The sequence below is a fragment of the Notechis scutatus genome, chromosome 2 (assembly GCF_049901735.1).
Source record: "Notechis scutatus isolate UNSWTSFEM ecotype Mainland chromosome 2, rNotScu1.2, whole genome shotgun sequence".
Lineage (NCBI taxonomy): Eukaryota > Metazoa > Chordata > Lepidosauria > Squamata > Elapidae > Notechis > Notechis scutatus.
Genome location: NC_142010.1, coordinates 10,760,767 through 10,782,484, shown reverse-complemented (window position 1 = coordinate 10,782,484; position 21,718 = coordinate 10,760,767). Strand labels below are relative to the sequence as shown.

The following is a 21,718-nucleotide window of genomic DNA, read 5'->3' as shown; positions in this document are numbered from 1 at the left end:
GACAACACCTTGATTGGACCACGTGACTGACTGACTGACTGGGGAAGGGGAAAAACCTTTACTTTTAATTAGGTGAAAACTGCAGGAACCTTCAGAGTCGGTTTTCACCAAAACTGTGCCAATATGAAGTATCCAATAAAACTATTATTTGAGGAATCCACCTGCCTCAAGAGTTTTGTTTGCTATGGGTGTATTATTTGGAACCCTGACAGTTAGGCCATCTCCTTCATCCAATATGCCCACCTCTTCCCTTTGCTGGCTCTTTATGAACTCCTCGGCCAGGCTTACGGCCTGGTCACAAGTGGAAGGCTCCCGTTCCTTGACATACTCCTGCACCTTCTGGGGCAGGATGGCCTGGAACTGTTCCAGGATTACCAATTCCAGCATCTGCAACTTGGTATGTTTCCCGGGCTTCAGCCACTGATGGCAGAGATCCCACAGCTGGCAGCACGCGTGGTGGGGGCCTTCCATCTCCTGGTAGCAGAAGTCTCGGAAATGCTGGCGCTGAACCTCCGAGTGGACCACGGGCTCCTCGGAAGCGTTTTGCCGGGTCCCTTCCATGAGCTCCCTTCTGTTCCGAGCCTGGCGGAGGCGGAGGCTCTTCCTTCCTTGGGGTTCTGCGGGAGCTTGGTCTCCTGGAGAGGCCACCCGGAGCTCCAGGGCAGAAGCAACTGAAGTGGACAAAGGACATTGAGGTCTTTAGTTCAAGCGCCGCTTCGGTATAGGCTAACAGCTATATCAGTTTGCACAGGTCGCTTGCGTATGTCAGCCGCGCTCTTTCCTTGACTTGGGGGCCCCAGTCAGAAAGCAAGTCATACCCCAGTTGCCTCAGGATGGGACTACTGCAATACACTCTACATGGGGCTGCCCTTGAAGACGATCTAGAAGCTACAGAGGGTTCAATGTAGCAATAGCAATAGCACTTAAGACTTATATACCGCTTTATAGTGCTTCACGGCCCTCTCTAAGCGGTTTTACAGAGTCAGCCTATTGCCCCTCAACAATCTGGGTCCTCATTTTTACCCACCTCGGAAGGATAGAGGTTGAGTCTACCTTGAGCCTGGTGGGATTTGAACAGCTGATAGTCAGCAGATATGGCCTGCAGTACAGCACTCTAACCACTGCGCCACCAAGGCTCTACTGCACCAAGGCTCTACTGCAAATGCAGCGACATAGGAGTAATTGGCGCTTCTCATGATGTCCATGCATCATGACTGCTTCCTCAGCTGCATCAGTTACTGCAGTGATCCCCAACCTTTCTTATGCCATGGCCCGGTATCCCCAACCTTTTTTATGGCGTGGCCCGCTACGGCTTAGCTGGGCGCCGCCATCTTTTTGATGAAAAAGTGCTTCCGGTGACCTCACCGGAAGCACTTTTTCATCAAAAAGATGGCGGCGCTAGCGCTCGTGAGCTTTCCGGGTAGAAATGGCTTTCTACCCGGAAAAGCTCACGGCGTTGGCGCCGCCATTTTTTTGATGAAAAATGCTTCGGTGAGCTTTTCCGGTAGAAAGCTCACCGAAGCACTTTTTCATCAAAAAGATGGCGGCGCCAGCAAACCAGCGGCCCGGTAGGACTTGTTCCACGGACCGGTACCGGTCCGTGGACTGGTGGTTGGGGACCCCTGAGTTACTGAACAGCCTCTGGGTGCAATTCAAGGTGCAGTGATCACCTATAAATCACATCATGGCAGAGGGTTGGACTACACAACCTCCAAGGTCCCTTCCAACTCTGTCATTCCATTCCATTCCATTCCACTCCCCTCCACTCCACTCTATTCTGTTTTGCTCTGCTCTGCTCTGCTCTATTCTAAATTCTATTCTATTCTTAATTCTATTCCATTCCATTTCATTCCATTGCACTTGAGGGACTGGTCGTCTCTGATCATTTCTGCTTGTCCTGGATGTTTCGACAGAGTGTTTAGTACAGCTATGTCAATTCAGAAAGCTGGGTGAGTTTTCATGGTGCGGGGGAGGTTAGGATTAGGATCCTAGAAGTCAGCTTAAGCAGAACATCAATATCGCTAAATCTGTGGAATAGTTTTACTAGAACAAATGGTTATCGCGTACGATCTGACAATGCATTAAAGAGCTGGAATGCTTCTCTACACTAAAACATCAAATAATGGTTTTCTCTGAATGAAAAAAAGGTAGCATGTCAGAATGTCCATGGAGATTCTCAGTCATCCAGTTATCCCAGAGGTACTTTTTCGAGAGGAAATTGGACTTTCTGGTTTTTAGTTGAAGATGTTTCGCTTCAAGCTTCTTGGATGAGAAGCAAAACGTCTTCAAGGAAAAACCAGAAAGTCCAATTGCCTCTTGAAAAAGCACCTTTGGGACTAGTGTGTCAAAATTCAGAGCATAGTTCCATCCAAAATGGTGGGCCGTTTATGTTTTCCCTAATGACCAACTGTATGTTGATGCTCCCGAATAGGATATATTTAAGAGCAGTGGTTAGAATGCAGCACTGCAGGCTACTTCTCCTGCCTGCCGGCTGCCTGCAGTTAGGCAGTTTGAGTCTCACCGGCTCAAGGTTGACTCAGCCTTCTGTCCTTCTGAGGTCAGTAAAATGAGGACCCAGATGGTTGGGGGCAATAGGCTGGCTCTGTAAACTGCTTAGAGAGGGCTGTAAAGTACTATGAAGCAGTATATAAGTCTAAGTCCGTGATGGTGAACCTATGGTATGCGTGCCTGCAACAGGTGGCATGCAGAGCAATTTGTGCTGGCACGCGAGCTGCAGGCAAACCTACCTCACTGCGCATGTGTGCGCCTCACAGCTGATTTTCAGCGGGTTTGAGGCCTTTTTCGGCCTCCCAGAGGCTTGAGGAAGGCTTCGGCAGACTTCAGCAGGCTTTGCGGGCCAAAAACGAGCCCTGTTTTGTCACTTCCTGTTTTTCCGAGAATATTGGAAGTGACCAAACGGAGCTAGTTTTCGGCCTGCAAAGCCTGCAGAAGCCTTCCTCAAGCCTCTGGCAGAAAAATCAGTTGTGAAGTGCAGTGCTGGTAAGCGGGCAGCGGGGGGTGGGGTGGGGATGAAATGTGCATCCGTTCTGGGTGCTGGCACGCGAGCACGATTGTGCAAGCGCATGCACAATTTTTGGCACAGGAGCCCGAAAAGGTTCGCCACCACTGGTCTAAGTGCTATTTCTATTGCTATTTATTTGACTCAATCTGAGCCCTGCCTGACTGCAAACTGAGTCTTTTCTTACGCAGGCAGAAGTTCTAACTTCCGTTGTTTAGAACAGGCGTCCCCAACCCTGTCAAGAGTATATTCATGAGCTGGAAAGGAGCTCTTAGTAACAAGGTCAGCCAGTGAGAGCTGAGTTGAGGGCTGAAACTTAAGGAGAGAATCTGGGCCTGCTTTCTCTCTGTTCTGTGCTCAGCTCTAAATTGAAAGAGAAACCAACTAACTAGCTTGCTTGTCTGCAGAAGTTGAGTTGCTGCTCCACTCTGAACCTGTAACATGCCTGCTTCTGTTTGAGTTTGCTCCATGTTGGAGAAATCTACAACTGGTATTGTAAAATTTACTTTTATGTGTTTATAAAAGAAGTTAAATTCTGAAGCCCCAGCCATCTGTGTTTACTTTTCTGGTGCTGAATTTACGCTGCGATATTCTGAACAAAACCCCAGTCTGTGGACTGGCACCAGGCCGCGGCATGCCAGCAACTGGGCCGCCGCAAACAAGCAAAGACCCATACCCCTTATGGTCCACTGAAAAACCTTTCTCCACAGAACTGGTCCCTGGTACCCAAAAGGCTGGCTTAGGACATGCTGACTGGGGAATTCTGGGAGTTGAAGTGCACACATATTTAACGGCTGCTGAAGTTGAGAAATACTGCCTGGGCCACCATATTATGGACCAGTTACAGTGTCAAGCCCGAAGTTGGCATATGTGTAGCCATTTTAGTTAGGCTTAGTATATATTCTTTTTCTTACTTTCTCTGTGGCAGTCATGGGGGGAAGGGTTTCGGGCTTGCCACATTCCTAAGGGGGGAGGAGTGGAGATAGAAATTGTTTAGGCTAGGTGATTCTTCTTCCCGTGGGAAATGAGCTGTCTGTGTTTGGGCCCCTTGAGGTGGAGATTTGTGACATCAAGCAACGTTGAATTACTTCTATTGGAGAATGTGGGTTTGTTTGGGGGTTATTTCTAACTTCTAATATTGTGGGGTAATTCCGGGTTGTGTCAGATCCGGAATTACCATGGACTTTGCCAATTTGATGCTTTCCTAAATAAAAGAAATTGTCTTGGAAGATGGACTTTGTTCTTTTCTTTTTAAATGGATTTCATCACTTGGAAACCTTTGGGGGAGGGGATCTGAAGACTGCCTTGTGTGGAGTGCATTGCAAAGGATGCTATTTTGGTCACGCGTGTGATAATGTCATTACAGACAGGTCATCATTTACACATCCCAGTGGCACCCTCTCTGAATTACCAAGCTCAGGAAACTCCAATTAATTAGTAAGTTAGTAATTTAGTAATCACCATTATCTTCCCCTCCTCCGTTCTCATCCCAAAGGTGCTTTTTTCAAAAAGGCAGCTGGACTTCCTTTTCCCTTGAAGACATTTCGCTTCTCCTCCAGGAAGCTTCTTATATTCCTTGCAGTCGTCTGGTCGTTAGCGCTCTTTCTGAGAATCGTGGAGGCCACTCGGAGGTTTATTATCTGCGCCCTCAGGGGTGGTGGAAGCAAAAGATCTTCAAGGAAACTCAAAGTCCAATTGCCTTTTGAAAAAAATCACCTTTGGGACAACCACTGTGACCTGGGTGGGTGACTGAGAATCTCCATCGACACTCTGTTCATGCTTGGGATCCTGAAGCGGTTTCGTCCATTTAATAACAAATGTCATGAAATTCACTTGCTTGCTTTACTTGGACTTGCCGGAGTAGAGTAAGAATGTTCTAGGATGACAATGTCGTTCTGGGAGGACAAGACGTCGGCATCGCCCTCGCCAACCTCCGGACGAGTACTTGGCTCAGGATCGGGGGGATTCCGTCGGGCGCAACGCAGCCCCTCTTCTGAGCTTTTCTTTTGAGCCCTCTGCAAAGGAAAGTGGGGGCGGGGGAGGGGAAAGGCATTTTGTTAGGCAAAGAGAAGAAATGCTGCTAGGTCCTCAGCTTATGACCTTTTCAATGCTGCTAGTCTTCAACTTACGACTGGCTAAACACTTCCAGTCCTCGACACGATGACCTGCTTAATAACCAGAATGGCCCTATTGCTGTTGTGGTTAGCTGGCAGCAGGTGCGGACGGCTGAGGAGAGCGAGGACTTAGATGAGGGTCCAGGACCATTAGGGAGTGGACTGCTGCCTTCAGAGATTGTGGGGGCTGGCAGCAGCGATGAGGAGGTTGCCGAGGAGCCTGTGCCAAGTGCGCGTGCGTGCAGGATTGCTCGCAGGAAACAGCAACAGCACGGGCGACTCGGGAGTAAGGCTGGAAGGTAATGGCCCCTCCTTCAAGAAGATAAAAGCCAGCCATGAAGCGAACGTTCTTTGCAGGAAGCAACGACACTTTGAAACTCAGCCTCGTGGACATTATAGTTGGTGTTTGAAAACTCTTGTAAACTATTTCTTATCTGTGGGTTTTTGGCAGCCTTGAAAAACAATTTGACAAGGCTCTTTCTTGCCTTTTATCTGTGAAGAAACAGGATTCATACATGAAACCTTAAAAGGTGGGGTCAGAACAATTTCCAAGTTCAATTGCGGAATTAAGATTATGCCGGTTGTTAAGCAGTTCATCCTGTGAGCCACCTGATTTCATGCCTCTTTTTGCAGTGGTTGTTAAGTGAAGAGTTATGGTCATTAAGCGAACCCATTGCCAATACAATGGGTACTTTTTTTTTGCCTAAGGATTACTTACAGCTGTTTGTTTAGTGACTATAACACAGCCTGGAAAAAAAGTGACTGCCGACCGTTTTTCACACTTACGACCGTCGCAGTATCCCCACGGTCACGGGATCAAAGTTAGGGACAGCTTGACAACTGACTCATTTTTATGACGGTTGCAGTGTCCCACAATCCCCTGATCCCCTTTTACGACTTTCTGATAAGCAAAGCCAATGGGGAAGCCAGATTCACTTAACAACTGTGTTACTCACTTAATAACTGCAGTGAGTCACTTGGCAATTGTGACAAAAAAGGTCGTAAAGTGGGAGCGGGGGGAAGAATCACTTAACAACTGTCTTGCTTGGCAATGGGAATTTGGGGTTCAGTTACGGTCCTAAGCCATGAACCACCTATATTAACTTTGAAGTTTGAAGTTATTTTACAATGTTTGAAGTTATTTTACAATGTTCAACTCGCGTCTTTTCTTACAAAATTCTTATTTTCACAGGACTTGGGGGTGACATCTCCATCGTCTCTCAACATAGCAAAATTCCAATAGACTTTAGTTATTCTAATTTTCTAAATTAGTTTTAGTTTAGTTTAGTTTACTTTATTGTCATTGCACCTCGTACAACAAAATCAAACACCATCTTCAGTGCACATCATTGACCATGAAAATAAACACAAACACACATCCTTCACCCTCCACACATTGAACCGAAAACCCCCGACCCCGCACCAACACTGCATTATACAGTAGAATTCAATAGAGTTACTGCCCTGGGATAGAAGCTGTTTTTCAGCCTATTTTTATTCTCCTGTACCGTCTGCCAGATGGTAATAGTTTAAAAAAAGGGGTGCCCAGGATGAGATGGATCTTTGAGAATGTTTTGAATTTTCTTAAGGCAGCGGGAGCTATAAAGCTCTTCCAAAGAGGGGAGAGGACAACCCATGATCCTCTGGGCAATGACGTTAACCCTCTGGAGCGCTTTCCTATCTGCCACTGTGCAATTGGCAAACCATACAGAGGTGCAGTAAGTTAAGATACTCTCTGTGGTGCAGCGGTAGAAGGTCACCAGCAGTTTTTCATTCAGTTGTTGTTTTCTGAGAAGTCTTAGTTAGTATAATCTCTGCTGGGCCCTTTTGACCAGGGCTGCAATGTGGGCACCCCAGGTCAGGTCCTCTTTTAGGGTAACACCCAGAAACGTAAAACTGGCCCCTTGCTCTACTCCAGGGGTCACCAACCTTTTGGATCTCAAGAAGCACCAAATTCATACTTTTAAATCCCAAGGACCACTAATATGATTTTTTTAAAAGCTAATATATTTAATATAATTTTTTATGTTATGTTATGTTTTTATGTTAATGTTTTATATATATATATATATATATATATATTTGTTTTCTTAAGTTTTCGCGGGTACTTACATGTATGGCATTCAGCTTTGTTCGGGTATTTTCCCACGTCATTGTAGTTGTGCTTTTAAAGTTGTAGCAACGTTTCGGCAGAATCTCATCTGCCATCATCAGGCTTCCGATTGTGTCCGGAGCCAAGCTGCACAAAAGGCCTCCAATAAAGGAACACAATGTTGCCAACCAATCAAGACACAAAAAGAGCCACTAAACAGACAGAAGATATTAGAAACACCAATCAAGCAGAACACAGCAAACTCCAAGACCAATAAACACAGACCAAGACTCCCAACTAATCAGGAGGAAGAAAAAAACCATTCTGGCACAGCAATAGGCTAGCTCCAAATTTAAAACTAAAACAACTGTGGGGGCCTGACTCACAGATGGACACAATCAGAAGCCTGATGATGGCAGATGAGATTCTGCTGAAACGTTGCTACAACTTTAAAAGCACAACTACAATGATGTGGGAAAATACCCAAACAAAGCTGAATGCCATATATATACATATACATATACATATACATACACACACACACACACACACACACACACTTACTTATTTAATTATAACAAAAATGTAAATGCTTAATGATAACAAAATAAAATGTTCTGGGCTGGAAGCCTCCCCCACCTGGCACCTTCCAAAGAGACAGAAGAGCAGGCTGTGTGTGTGTGTGTGTGTGTGTGTGTGTGTGTCTGAGCTGAGGGGCCTCGGGGCAACTGCTGCTGGGAGAAGCAGAGGGAGAAAGGGAGCTTTGCTCGCCTTGGGGGGGCAGCGCCCCTTGGCTGCCACTCCAGGGGCTTCTCAGCGGGCATCTGTCTGCAGAAGGACTGCCGCTCTTGGTGATTAATTGGGGGAGGGGAGGGGGAGAAAGGGGGAGCTCCTTTCAGACCCCGGGTGGAGGATTGAGAGGCTCAGATCTGCAGCCGAGGAAAAGCTGTGGGGGGCTCTTCCAGACTCACCTGGAGACAGGCAAGGAAAGGCGTCCCTGGGGGCACTTCGCTCGCTTTAGCACTTCGCTGCCAAACCCAGCCACAGCCAGTGATTATTTGGGGGTGGAGGGGGGAAGAGAGAAAGTATCTCTCGCATTACCAGGGGAGGAAAGGAGACCAAACAAAGCTCACTCTTTCACTGAGACCTACAAAACGCCAATCTACCGTGTTCCAGGAGTTCTTCAAAAATCATCCAACGCTCCTACTTGCAGTTCTCACGCCTCCCGGCTCAGGTCCCTGAGATGCACGCTCCCACACACGGCCGGTGGCGGCAACAACAGTCCCCGCCCCCAGTGCCTGCCGTCAGCTCTCCCCATTAGTTTTCTAGCCTTGAATTGCTCCCAGCTCTCTCTTTCCTCCCCCCTCACCCACGTGCAGGCAGGAAAGGGAGACGGAGCTTTGCACAGCTCTCCCCTTTTCCAGCCCTTGCTGCCTCTCCCAACATGGAAGCCTCGGAAAGGCAGGCAAAGCCGCCACAGCGGTAGCGCCCTTGAGTTGCTTGCTTCTCCACTACTGCCTCCTCCTCCTCCTCCTCCTCCTCCAGCACCACTTCCTTCTCTGGGTAGGGGCATTTCTTAACTAACCGAGCATGCTAAGGCAACTCAGGACGCTGAAACAAGATGGCGGCGCCCAAGCAAACATTCTTTGCGGGCCGGTACAAAACGATCCACGGCCCGGCACCGGTCCGGGGCCCGTGGTTGGAGACCACTGCTCTACTCGGTCTCCATTGATAAGCAAGGGCTGGATGTCTGATCCGTTCCTTCTATAATCCACTATCAGCTCCTTGGTCTTGAGGACCAAGTTATTGTCTCCACACCACGAAAGCAACCAGTCCACCTCATCTAGATAGGCAGACTCATCCCCCCCGGAGATGAGTCCCACCACTGTTGAATCACCTGCAAATTTAACAATAGTATTACTAGCGTGAGTGGGAATGCAGTCATTCACGTAAAGAGTATAGAGTAAGGCAGTGATCCCCAACCTTTTTACGCCGCGGCCCGGTACCGGCATCAGCTGGGTGCCGCGCCCGGTACCGGCATTGCTGGGCGCCGCCATCTTGTTTTGATGAAAAAGTGCTTCCGGTGACCTCACGGAAGCACTTTTTCATCAAAAGATGGCGGCGCTTAGTCATCGTGAGCTTTTCCGGTAGAAATGGCTTTCTACCGGAAAAGCTCACCGAAGCGCTGATGCCGCCATCTTTTTGATGAAAACGTGCTTCCGGTGAGCTTTCTACCCGGAAAAGCTCACCGGAAGCACTTTTTCATCAAAAAGATGGCGGCGCCTCAGCAAGCCAGCGGCCCGGTAGGACTTGTTCCGTGGATCGGTCCCGGTCCGCGGACCGGTGGTTGGGGACCCCTGGAGTAAGGGACTCAACACGCAACCCTGCAGTGTACCAGTGTTAAGAATAAGGGCTGAAGAGGTACGATTACCTAATCTGACCCTCTGTCAACGGCCAGACAGAAAATCCATCATCCAAAGGCAGATTGAATAAGAAAAATGGTTATATATTTGAGCCCAATTATGTATCAGGACCAGAAATGAAGATGTTTAAATGTCAAAAGAAGGAACTGACCAGGCCCTGATTTTTCTAAGATGATTCAAAAAAGCCAAATAAATTTCCGGGGAGAAGAGGAAAAAAAAAAAACAAAACAGTACCTTGGCAGTGTTTAATCTTTTTGAACGGCCAGAGGCATTAAAGATAGTTGGGACAGCCCCTGGCTTTAAATTCCTTCTCCCAGAAGCCAACCTTCCCCAAAAATCCGTCTTCCTGAAATGTTCCGAACACACGACGTCGTCGCAAGAGGGAGCAAAATTCGGACGACCAATGCTTTTGATCCACTTTTTTAACTGCCTCTGCTTCGTAAGAGGAAACCTACAGCAACGATTGAAAAAGTTGTGTTAAAAAACAAAGACAAACCCAAACTCAACACAGGGATATTCACAGGATTATTTACAAAAGAATGTAATTGTCATGCCCCTGTTGGAATCTGATTCGGAGGGAGAGGTGGAACAGCTGACAGGGAATGGGAGTGTGGCTCCAGTGGCTGTGGAGGAAACTGGGGAAGGGCACAGTCCGGCTGGGCATTCAGAGGAAGGCCCAGGCCCACCCCTTCTTCATCCTAGGGGCACGCAGGGAGGAACGGAGAAGGAAGCAATGTTAAGTTGCATGGTTTACAGGGGAGGAAAGGGCCCTGATCCCCTTCATTGGCTGCAGCTGCATGGCAAAGTTGCTGGAAGCAAAGCGTGAAATTATTCTGGTTTGTCAAGTCTTATCTGAGTTTTGGAGTCCTCCCAAGTGTGTGTGTTTTGTTATCTTTTGATGTCTTTAACCCCTTATCCTGCCCTGTCTCGTTAATTGCTGCAGTGTGCTTTGTGTTGGTTTTTTATTTATATGTACTTTGAGTTTGGACGGAATTTCTTCCCTTTGAAAACTGTTTTTGGGAGAGTTTTTTCTCCAGCCGATGATAACCGGACATCAGGGGCCAAGTTGGGCCAATTAAAGGGATTTTACCTATTTTTGTAACTTTGTTGCTTTTGTGCCACACCCCGGGTCATCACATTAATTCTCTGCTTGAGCGAGGGCTTTACTTTACTTTACTGTCATTGCACCTCGTACAATGATATTAAATACCCTCTTCAGTGTACATTATGACTATGAAAATAAACACACACACACCTCCTTCACATTCTATACGTTGAATTGAAAACCCCTGATATGGCATTAATACTGCACTATACAGTAGAATTCAATACAGTTGGATGAAAATGAAACAGAGGAGGCCAAGGGTAAATCGGGCTTTCCCATTTCTTTGCGGGAGGGGCAAAATGGAAGTTTCCAGACCACCTCAGAAGATCCACCATATCTTAACCAAAAAATGGTAGTGAAGCGGAGCTAAATAGTTTAAAGCAGGGGTGTTAAATTGGATTTCTTTGAGGGGCCGGATCAGCATTGTAGGTCTCTTCCGTGGGCCGGCCAAGTTGTGGGGGAGAAGGGCCGGCCACCTCTTGCAGCAGCACCCTGTCGGCCAAAACGGGGTGCGTGTGGGCCCCCCCCCATAACCTCTTTTGGCCAGCAAAGTGCTGCAGGAGGTCATCTAGGCCGAAAACAGGCCATGGAGGGTACAAGTTTCTGCCGTGAAAAAAATCTAATTGGAGAGCATGATTGATGACTCTTGGCTACGGACCTGTTTCGTTGGATGATACACCCAGAGAGGTGGGGGGTGGGGGGAAGCAGGATCAAGGGTGACAGTGAATACCTATCTCAGAGTCAGCTATCTGTCAGGATTCCGACAGTCACTCCAATTAAATCATGAGCCTCGAGTCACACTCCCATAACTAAAAAAATATTTGTTAGAAGTTAACATGCCGGCATTATCCTGGACGTAGCTGACTCTTGAGATACGTAATTCACTGTCACCCTTGATCCTGCTTTCCCCCACACCCCTCTGGGTGTACCATCCAACAAAATGTCCATAGCCAAGAATCATCAATCATGCTCTCCAATTAGATTTTTTTCTTGGCAGAAGCTTCAGTCATCTAATCAGTCTTTGAAGAAAATATGAATGGAGTGTACTTTCGATTCCACACTGCCGCCTGCTCTTCTTTCTGTTGACAACTATAAAACGTGTCTACAAAATGTTTTATGAGTTGACACCCCCCCACATCCCATTTTGGCTGCCAGAGGCACTGTGGGCGAGTCCTTTGCTATTTCCAGGCCGGCCCTGCGGACCAGATTTTAAGGACCCCACAGGCCGATCCGGCCCATGGGTCTTGAGTTTGACACCCCTGGTTCAGAGGGTTTCATTAAAATTGAAAGGGAAGAAGGGACATTTTCAAATTAACTGTAAAGAAAAAGTTGCTTGTTGAAATGGGTGGCTATAGAGATCAAATCAGTCAACCAATCACCTCCCCATTACAGGTGGCCCCTGACCTACAACAGTTCGTTTAGTGATCGTTCGAAATTACGACGGCACTCAAAAAAAAAAGTGACATGACCATTTTTCACACTTAGGACAGACTGCACCATCCCTGTGGGCACGTGATTTACATTTGGATGCAGATGCTTGACAACCGATTCACATGTATGACGGTTGCAGTGTCCTGGAGTCGTGGGATTCCCCTTTTGCGACCTTCTGACAAGCAAAAGTGTCACAACTCCAATAAAGAACGGACTGGAGCCGAGACAGCCAGGATGTGATACGACCATATTCTTTCACTTGCCTAGTCTTGCCACGTGGATGCTATAAGGAATATTCGTCAAATAACTAACATCAGCTTCCTGACAAGGAGTGGTGTAATAGTAATGATTCATGGCTGGATGTCAAGGGGGTGATGTTGTAATAATGATAAGAAATAAATGAGGGTACATGGGTGCAGTTACTATGTTTCTTTAATTTAAGGATGACGGATGTTAGGCAGTGAAGCCAGACGGAAGGTGGTTATAGTAATTATATTGTTATCCAAAGTATAACAAGTATAAATACAGCCCTGGGTTTCATTGTAACCCAGAGCTGACTTTAAACATGATTTGATCGCTGTTACCTGTTGTTGTGGGTGTGGAAGACAAATAAAAAACTTCACTAAAGCTACGATCTCGGACGAACAGCTGACACAAAGTCAGTGCGGAAGCCAGATTCCCTCAACAACTGTGTGACTAACTTAGCAACTGAAGGGATTCCCTTCACAAACATGCCATGGAAAGTCATAAAATGCGGGCGAAACTCCGTTCAAACACAGCCTTCTGTCCGGGTTCCGGCAGTTACTCCAATTCAACCATGAGCCTCGAGCCACACTTCCAATGGTCCCGTGAACTTTGGCCCCAATTTCTTGCTAAGGAGTCTTAACTTCAGATATTTGGTGGACAGGTAGACCTTCTCCCCCCAACTGGTCGTTGTGGGGCTCGGTCTTTGTCTGCCTGTCTCTTAATAGGTCTGTGCCGCTTTTGCCAGTGCTTTTTTTGACATTCCCCCAAGTTGCTTTCAGTGTTGACCTCCAATCGGTCAGGCTGACCTTGGATACTCAGGCATTGGGACGAAATCCATGCTGTTCGCTACCTTGAAGAGGGTTAGTCCCGTGCTATTGTGAACAGCATTATTGTACGTGACCTCTGCGAAAAGCCGGAGGTCCGCCCAATTGGCCTGCTGATAATTTACGTAGCACCTCAGATACTGCTCTACCATGGCGTTCAGTCTCTCTGCCCGCCCCCCGCCCCCATTGGTGCTTGGATGAAAGACCGAGGTAAGACCGCTAAGCGTTGTTTTACGAGCTGACCCCTTCTATTCTCACTTACCCATTTGAAGCCTCGGCGTTTATCCTTGCTTCACTTACCAAAATCAAGGTGGTGTATTTTATCTAAATCCAGATTAGGGTTATGCTGGCCTCCAGACACAGAGACGGGAGGCTGGAGTGGCCACGAACGGGGCCCCTCTCCTGCTGCATCTTTTACTGCTCCCCGTTTACGTCAAATCCCCTCTCGCTGCCAGCTTATGCAGCCGTGGAATAAAATGGTGACGCTCATGGGGTGAAGGGAGATTCAAGCTCGCTCGCTTACCTGTGAAAGGTGACATGGGATCCATGCCACCGGCGGTTTTTGCAGTTGGCCACCGAGCAGGAACTTGCCATGTTTGTCCTGAAATCCCTCGTGGGATCGAGCGACTTTCTGTCGCTCTCCTATGTTAAATCCAGCGGCTGGATGCTTTGAAATTACAGGTGAAAAAACTGGAAATCTCCCCAAAAAACAGCACTTCCTGGTAGCATGTTTAGTTTCTCAACAAAGCTCACCCACATCAAACTTGAGGATCAGCCCAGCAGCACAAAAGTGCATTTAAGGCTTAACAGTTGATGCCTCTCTAGGACTTTGACAGTTCATCTCTTTGTGTTTTAGATGTCTCCAACTGAACCAACAAGAGGAAGAAGAATATTTCCTGGCAATACCTAGAAGAGATAAACAACACAAGTCAACAAAATAATTAACTAGGCTTCCCGCCCACTCCCATTTTCATCCCTGATGGATAATCGTAGGTGAAGGATTTCTGGTTTCTATTCTGCTTATTTCCAGGCAGGTTGAGGATTACAGAATTTTAGAATTAGAATAGACCTCGGAGTCCATCCCTTGCTCAATCCAACATTGGAAGTTGAAGAAATGTAAGATTATCCAGAGAAAGCTGAAGAACAACGTTGTGATGACCCGGAGTGTAACACAAACGTAACAAAATCCAAAACTAAACGTCCTTTAATGCCTCCAACTTGGCCCCACTGTTCAATAATTCTCAGTTGGAGATAAAACTTACTCAAAAATAGTTTTTAAAAGAAAGCAATACAGTCCAAACTTAATGAGCAGATAGAGGTGAAATAAAAACCCCAAAACAAACTACAATGAAAGAAATTCCACAACGGACCAGGATAAGTAATTACCAACTTCAAGGACATAACAGTCTGTTGGAAGGACGCCAACCAAGATAACTTCAGCCCAAAATAAAACATGCTTTGCTTCTGGCAATGCTGTGTTGTAATCATCACTCTTATGTACTATTCTCCACAGCTGCAACCAATGAGGTGGATCATGGCCACTTCCTCTCTCATAAGCCAAGTTGTTTCCTTCTCCGTTCCTCCCTGCGTGTCCTAGGATGAAGAGGGGATGGGCCTGGTTCTTCCTCTGACTACCCAGCTGGCCTCTGCCCTTCCCCAGCCTCTTCCACAACCTCCGGAGCCACACCTCCACCCCCTGTCAGTTGTTCCTCCTCTCCCTCAGAGTCCGACTCTACCAAGGGCATGACACAAAGGAGTTTCAGTTTCAGAGCAGCAACCAGCTTGAGTACAGAACAGTTGAGGTAAGCCACGCCCAGGCTCCTTGCTGTCTCCTTCTTACTCACACAGCAAATACTGCTTCAGTTTCCAAACAGACCTCAACTCTCTCACACACTGACGGGACGCTACCCACATGAACACCAACGGATGCTGGTAGGCAGAGGCAGAATTTTTCCCTTATTCCTTATTTTCCTACTCCCAAAACTAAGCCTGATCACATAGTTTTGTAGCAAAGCATGGGTATTGAGCTAGTGGCTGGTGGTAAGGACTAACTGGTATCTTCTCAAGCCTCAATCCATGCCATAACACTGATCCATCTTGCAAAATTGTTGTGCCCCTGACAAGTTCACTTTCTGAAACGTTTTCTGAATAACTATAAATCCTATACAGTGATAGCAAACTCATGAAATTGTTGCTTATGTGATCAGGAAAAAAAAATCAATCAGAGAAGGGAGAATTGGTAAGCTTTAGAGAAACTCAGGAATCTGAAAAAAAAGAAAAGAAGAAGAAAAGAAAACCCAAAGAAGTCTAGAAGAAAAAAAAATAAGACACAAAATTGAATATAATAAACACATCCCTTGGCCTGGAAAAAAAAAGACACAAAATTGAATATAATAAAAACATCCTTCCTTGGCCTGGAAGCGCAGCAATGTACTTTATATTCACTGATTATTTAAGGATTTCCTGGATTCACACCACACTTTTATTTTCCACCGGGGTGAGCAAAAACACAGCTTCTGTATTCTTGAAAACATACAATATGCACAGAAATAAAGTACAAAATGACTTAACAGGGCAACCCGAGGCACATAAGCTATTAGAACAATGGCTGTGTTCTCCAAATAAACCAAAATGCGACTGTTTTTAAGCCAAGCTTGGCTTGCTGGACAAGAAAAAATTTCGTTTTGAAAAAAGCAATATATACTGTATATACCCCTTCTTCACTACCCCTGCCAGCCTTATAAAATTTCACGGTTTGTCTTGGTCCGTGAAATTTTATAGTTAGATACAACTGTGCTGGTGGAGCAAAAGTTGGGTTAAAGAAAAAATAACCTGTTTTCTTTTTTTATGTATGTGTGTGTGTGTGTGTGTGTGATTTGTGAGAGAAGTCCATTTTCTCAGGCAGAAAGTTGGATCAAACTGCCTCTTCCAGGGCCATCAGCTGAAGGCACGGTGAAATCTGAATTTTAATTTAGCCGAGCAACCTTTGCCGAAGGAGTCAGAATTGATCAAGTTCACAAGCAAAAATACACACTCTAAAAGAAGTCTCCCCCCAAGCAATAAAAAAACATCCAATGCAACCATAGATGTAAAAATTCTAGGATACTCAAGTTTCAGATTAGACTTGGAAGTGGCTGCATCACACACACACACAAACACCTCTTGTGTAACCATGTCAAAGATGTGCGTCATAATAAACCTTCCCCTGCTCCGACGGGGAACCGAAGAGTCACAGTGGACAAATTATCAGTTATTTTTTAAAATAGAGGGATTCCCCCCCCCCATTGTTCACTTAATAGAAATTCACAATCTTCTTATCTGTGAAAGGAACGCTAACTTTTTTTCCGCAGTATCCCAAAGGTGTCAGCCAGCCATCACCAGGGGGGGGGAAAAGGACAAGAAAACTTCGCCTAATTGTTGCAATGAATTTTCCTCTCCGCTCCCAATTCTCTCTCTCCCCACACAAACATACAATCTGGGGGTCCCTTCCTGAGCATCACAATAGTCGAATTGATGCTCCACGGCAGCTTGAGTTTCCAAGCAATAACCACAAAACCCATCCACCAACAGACAAAGCTCAGAGAACTGGGAAAAAACAAAGAGGTCGCTGCACAGAAATACTCCTGTGTAGGAGGGGAAACTCGGTTTCAGGAAACCTCAGCCAGATTACCGAAGCCCCAACAAGCAAGTCACATTCTGGCATTCGCGCCGTGATCTTTCTCAACATTTTTTCGACTTTCCCAACCATCTTTCTCCTTCGCGATAGGCAAGCGGGCAGGCGAAACTCCCTCGTGTTTTCTTGGCCTCCTCTCTGTATTAAGCCAGGGACCAAAACACAGGGGTGGTTGTAGTAAATATACTCCAGTCCTTTTTGCTCATCCGCGATGGTTTGCATTAAGAGTGCTGTTGAGGTAATTCCCCGTTAGGAGAATGAGCGCATACGGGGAGACGTATTTGAGAGAAGTGTTTGAATAATACACACACAGCACACAGATACACTGTACAGTAAATGTAGGTTTTTACTTCCAGAAAGGTTTAAGCAAAGTCCAAAATAAGCAATCCAAAGTCATTCACAAGTTAAATCAGTCAGTTTTCAATCCAGGGATAATCCAAATATCAAAGTCCAGTGTCAAAAACAGTTCAGTATCAGACTTACATTAAATCCAGGAATATCAGTCAATTAGAAGAAATGGAGGAACGGCAATACTTTCCAACAGAAGGAAACAGAGATACACTCACACTCTCTTCTGAGACTCAGACTAAGACAAACCAGGTTTCTAGCTCCATCTTATGGCCGTTTGAGAAACCACACCCAATTACAGTTTTGCATTTTCTTAAAGTTACAGTTTTAAAATGTTTATCCTGGTTTATATATTTCTAACCCAAATAGCTGTTAGGTGACTCATATTCCTAACAAGTGCCATACGTGTGGAGATCACCCAGCCAAACAGATCCAGTAGGGTAACCCTTAAGACTGACTTTGAATGTACACTAATTGGCATACATTAAAATGAAACCGCTCTCAAAGGGTGACTACCTCCAGCATACACTACATAAACATGACTAAATAAATAAATAAATACAAAATGATGGATATACCCAGATATGATACAACACAGAGAAACAACACAATCTAGTTTGGATGTAGACATGTACGTGGGAAGAAGAAAAAAACCTCATTTAAAAACGGATTGAAATGTTGGGCGATCTTGTGCCTTTCTAAGTTTCCAGCTAGTTTATCCCAGCAGCCACAACAACAAAAAAGGCCAAGATGGACTAATTTAGCTAGTGAGGGGGTCCTTGAAGCTGAGGTTGCTTGTTTTCTTGCAGATGTTTCAGGATCTTAACTAGGTAACATCATCAAGCGCTAGCATTTTTCTTGCAGATGTTTCATGACCTTAACTAGCTAACATCAAGGGCTAGCATTTTTCTTGCAGATGTTTCATGACCTTAACATCAAGGGCTAGCATTTTTCTTGCAGATGTTTCATTTCTAACATCAAGGGCTAGATGTTTCATGACCGTTAACTAGCTAACGTTAAGGCTAGCTAGAGCATTTTTCTTGCAGATGTTTCATGACCTTAACTAGCTAACATTAAGGGCTAGCATTTTTCTTGAAGATGTTTCATGACCTTAACTAGCTAACATTAAGGGCTAGCATTTTTCTTGCAGATGTTTCATGACCTTAACTAGCTAACATTAAGGGCTAGCATTTTTCTTGCAGATGTTTCATGACCTTAACTAGCTAACATCAAGGGCTAGCATTTTTCTTGCAGATGTTTCATGACCTTAACTAGCTAGCTAAGGACCTTAACATCAAGGGCTAGCATTTTTCTTGCAGATGTTTCATGACCTTAACTAGCTAACATCAAGGGCTAGCATTTTTCTTGCAGATGTTTCATGACCTAACTAGCTAACATCAAGGGCTAGCATTTTTCTTGACAGATGTTTCATGACCTTAACTAGCTAACATTAAGGGCTAGCATTTTTCTTGTAGATGTTTCATGACCTTAACTAGCTAACATTAAGGGCTAGCATTTTTCTTGAAGATGTTTCATGACCTTAACTAGCTAACATTAAGGGCTAGAGCATTTTTCTTGCAGACGTTTCACGACCCTAACTAAGTAACATCATCAGTGCACTAGTAAGGAGTGCTGAGTGCTGTCAGTTTATATTCTGGGGACTTACCTGTCTGTGGGTGGGTGACATAAACGTGCCCCAATCAAGGAACTGCCAAAGAAGCCATGGGCAAACAGCCCCAACCAAAGAATCTCTAAGACCACCCAAACTCACCCAGATTAAGCAAGTCACCAGAATACAAACAGACAAGCGGGGTTTGCTTGTCTGTTTATATTCTGGTGACTTGCTTAATCTACCAGCTCCCTACCAGCACTGATGATGTTAGTTAGTGCAGGTCATAAGACATTCGCAAGCTCAGACAAGCGCCAAGGACACCACCACCCCTGTCTCATATCAACCCCAAGCTGCAAATATTCTCATCTATTGGCAATTTAGCCAAAGCTTCATACGGGTTCGATTGGGATGAAGCCCTGCCGCGCCCTCTCTCACCTCTTTGTCTCACTCTCTCTGTCTCTCTCCCTCATCTCTCTGTCTCCCCCCTCTCTCTCATTTCTGTCTCTCTCCCCCTCACATCTCTCTCTCTCCTCTCCCTCTCTCTCTGTGTCTGTCTCCCTCTCTCTTTCTCCCCTTTCTCTCATTTCTCTCTCTCATTTCCTCTCTCTCATCTCCCTTTCTCTCCCTTTCTCCCTCTTCTCTCTCTCTCTCTCTGTCTCCCTCTCTCTTTCTCCCCTCTCATTTCCTCTCCCTCTCATCTCTCTGTCTCCCTTTCTCCCTCTGTCTCTCTCTGTGTCTCTTTCTCCCTCTCTCTCATTTCTCTCTCCCCTCTCATCTCTCTCTGTCTCCCTTTTCCCCTCTTGTCTCTTTCTCTCTATTTCCCCCTCTCTCTTTCTCCCCTCTCATCTCTGTCTCCCTTTCTCCCTCTGTCTCTCTCTGTGTCTCTTTCTCCCCCTCATCTCTGTCTCCTTTCTCCCTCTCTCTGTCTCTCTCTGCTCTCTCCTCTCCTCTCTCCCCTCTCATCTCTCTCTGTCTCCCTCTCTCTCCCTCTGTCTCTCTCTCTATCTCCCCTGTCTCTCTCTTCTCCCTCTCATCTCTGTCTCCCTTTCTCTCCTCTGTCTCTCTCTGTGTCTCTCTTCTCCTCTCTCTCATTTCTCTCTCTCCCCTCATCTCTGTCTCCCTTTCTCCCTCTGTCTCTCTCTCTGTGTCTGTCTCCTCTCTCTCTCCCCTCTAATTTCCCTCTCCCCTCATCTCCCTCTGTCTCGTCTCTTTCTCTCTTCTCTCTCTCTCTCATTTCTCTGTCTCTCCCCTCTCATCTCTCTCTGTCTCCCCTTTCACCCTCTGTCTCTCTCTCTCTCTTTCTCCCCTCTCATCTCTGTCTCCCTTTCTCCCTCTGTCTCTCTGTGTCTCTTTCTCCCTCTCATTTCTCTCTCTCCCCCTCATCTCTGTCTCCCTTTCTCCCTCTCTCTCTCTCTCTCTCTCTGTCTCCTCTCTCTCTCCTCTAATTTCCTCTCCCTCTCATCTCTCTCTGTCTCCCTTTCTCCCTCTGTCTCTTTCTCCCTCTCCCTCTCTCTCTCATTTCTCTGTCTCTCTCTCCCCCATCTCTCTATTTCTCTGTCTCCCTTTCACCCTCTGTCTCTCTCTCTCTTCTCCCCTCTCATCTCTGTCTCCCTTTCTCCCTCTGTCTCTCTCTGTGTCTCTTTCTCCCTCTCTCTCATTTCTCTCTCTCCCCCTCATCTCTGTCTCCCTTTCTCCCTCTGTCTCTTTCTCCCTCTCTCTCTCTCTCTCTCATTTCTCTGTCTCCCACTCTCATCTCTATTTCTCTGTCTCCCTTTCACCCTCTGTCTCTCTCTCTCTCCCTCAGTCTGTCCGTCTGTCTGCCTGTCTCTTTCCCCCCACCACCCTCCGTGGCTGAGAGTTCGCATTTCTGCGGCCTCGAGAGGAGGAAAAACAAACAAATAAATAAATAAATAAGCAAGGAGGAGGAGAAAAAAAAAAAAAAACCAACCAAAATGGCTCCCCGCGCAATTGCAAAGCGTTCCCCGCGTCGGACAATGGGTGCTCTCCGTTCTAGCCTTTTGCATAAGTCTACGGTTGAGAGAAAGAGAGAGAGAGAAAAAAGACGCGTGTTTCCTCCTCCTCGCCCGCCGCAGATGCGCGTTGTCACAGCCAGCCCCGGGCTCCGTGTGACTGGGGTTTGCCGCGCGCCTCCTCCGCCGCCTTCCGACCCGCAGGCCCGGCTTTTTTTTTTTTTTCCCAAGCAAACTCACCGCTTCTCCTTTTTTTCGCCCTGCCGCCTCTCCTTCTTCCCTTTCTTTTGCAAACGGGGCGACACGCAAGAGGCCTCGTTCACACGATCGCGGCTTGCAATTAAAAATATATATTAAACAAAAAACAAAAAATACAACCCACGAACAAGATCCTTCCGCTCTGAAAAGGATACGGTCGCCGGGCCGGATTTTTGGTTTATACCCGGGATTCCTCTCTTCTCTCCGTCTAACAGCCCCCCCTCCCCCCGCGAAGACAGCAACATGGTTTGCTCCGCTTGGAGGACGGGAGGGGCGAAGATGGTGACGTGGCTTGTTCCACGTCGAGGAAAGAGGGGGGGGTGACTTTTTTTTAAAAAAAAATCTGGCTGGCTCTGCGTGTAGCTCAGACACGCTGCGGGGAGATTTTAAACAAGCTCTATCGGCCGTGCTCTCGCTTTCTAAAAAATGACATTGTAAAGTTTCGAGGGCTTGGGATAAAGGCGGCGAGAAACACACAGACACAAACACACATACACACCCCCGGGGGCTCTGAAATGGTACCGCCCGCTCTACCCCGCCGCTTTCGCTGCGCCTTTCGATCCGCCTCCGAATCAAAAGATCGACGAATTGAGCGCGCGCGGA

At 46.5% G+C, this 21,718-nt stretch overlaps 1 protein-coding gene across 7 annotated transcripts in view; it reads right to left on the bottom strand.

Annotated features, from left to right (window-relative positions):
• Positions 1-21,394, bottom strand: part of LOC113424460 (uncharacterized) — a 37,999-nt gene extending 16,605 nt beyond the window's left edge. The window contains exons 1-5 of one of the 7 annotated variants that reach the window (XM_087952889.1): positions 21,098-21,394; positions 13,778-14,160; positions 9,883-10,099; positions 4,866-5,034; positions 376-671 (exon numbers count right to left, since the gene is read on the bottom strand). In XM_087952889.1, the coding sequence (XP_087809015.1) occupies positions 376-671; positions 4,866-5,034; positions 9,883-10,099; positions 13,778-13,848 (753 nt within the window). In that variant the 5' untranslated portion in view covers positions 13,849-14,160; positions 21,098-21,394. Of the gene's footprint in view, positions 1-243; positions 672-4,856; positions 5,035-9,882; positions 10,100-13,777; positions 14,161-18,941; positions 19,308-20,835; positions 20,933-21,097 lie in introns of those variants that run through there. The other 6 variants (XM_087952887.1, XM_087952884.1, XM_087952888.1 and 3 more) reach the window with 6 other exon arrangements.
• Between the last annotated feature and the right edge of the window lie 324 nt (positions 21,395-21,718).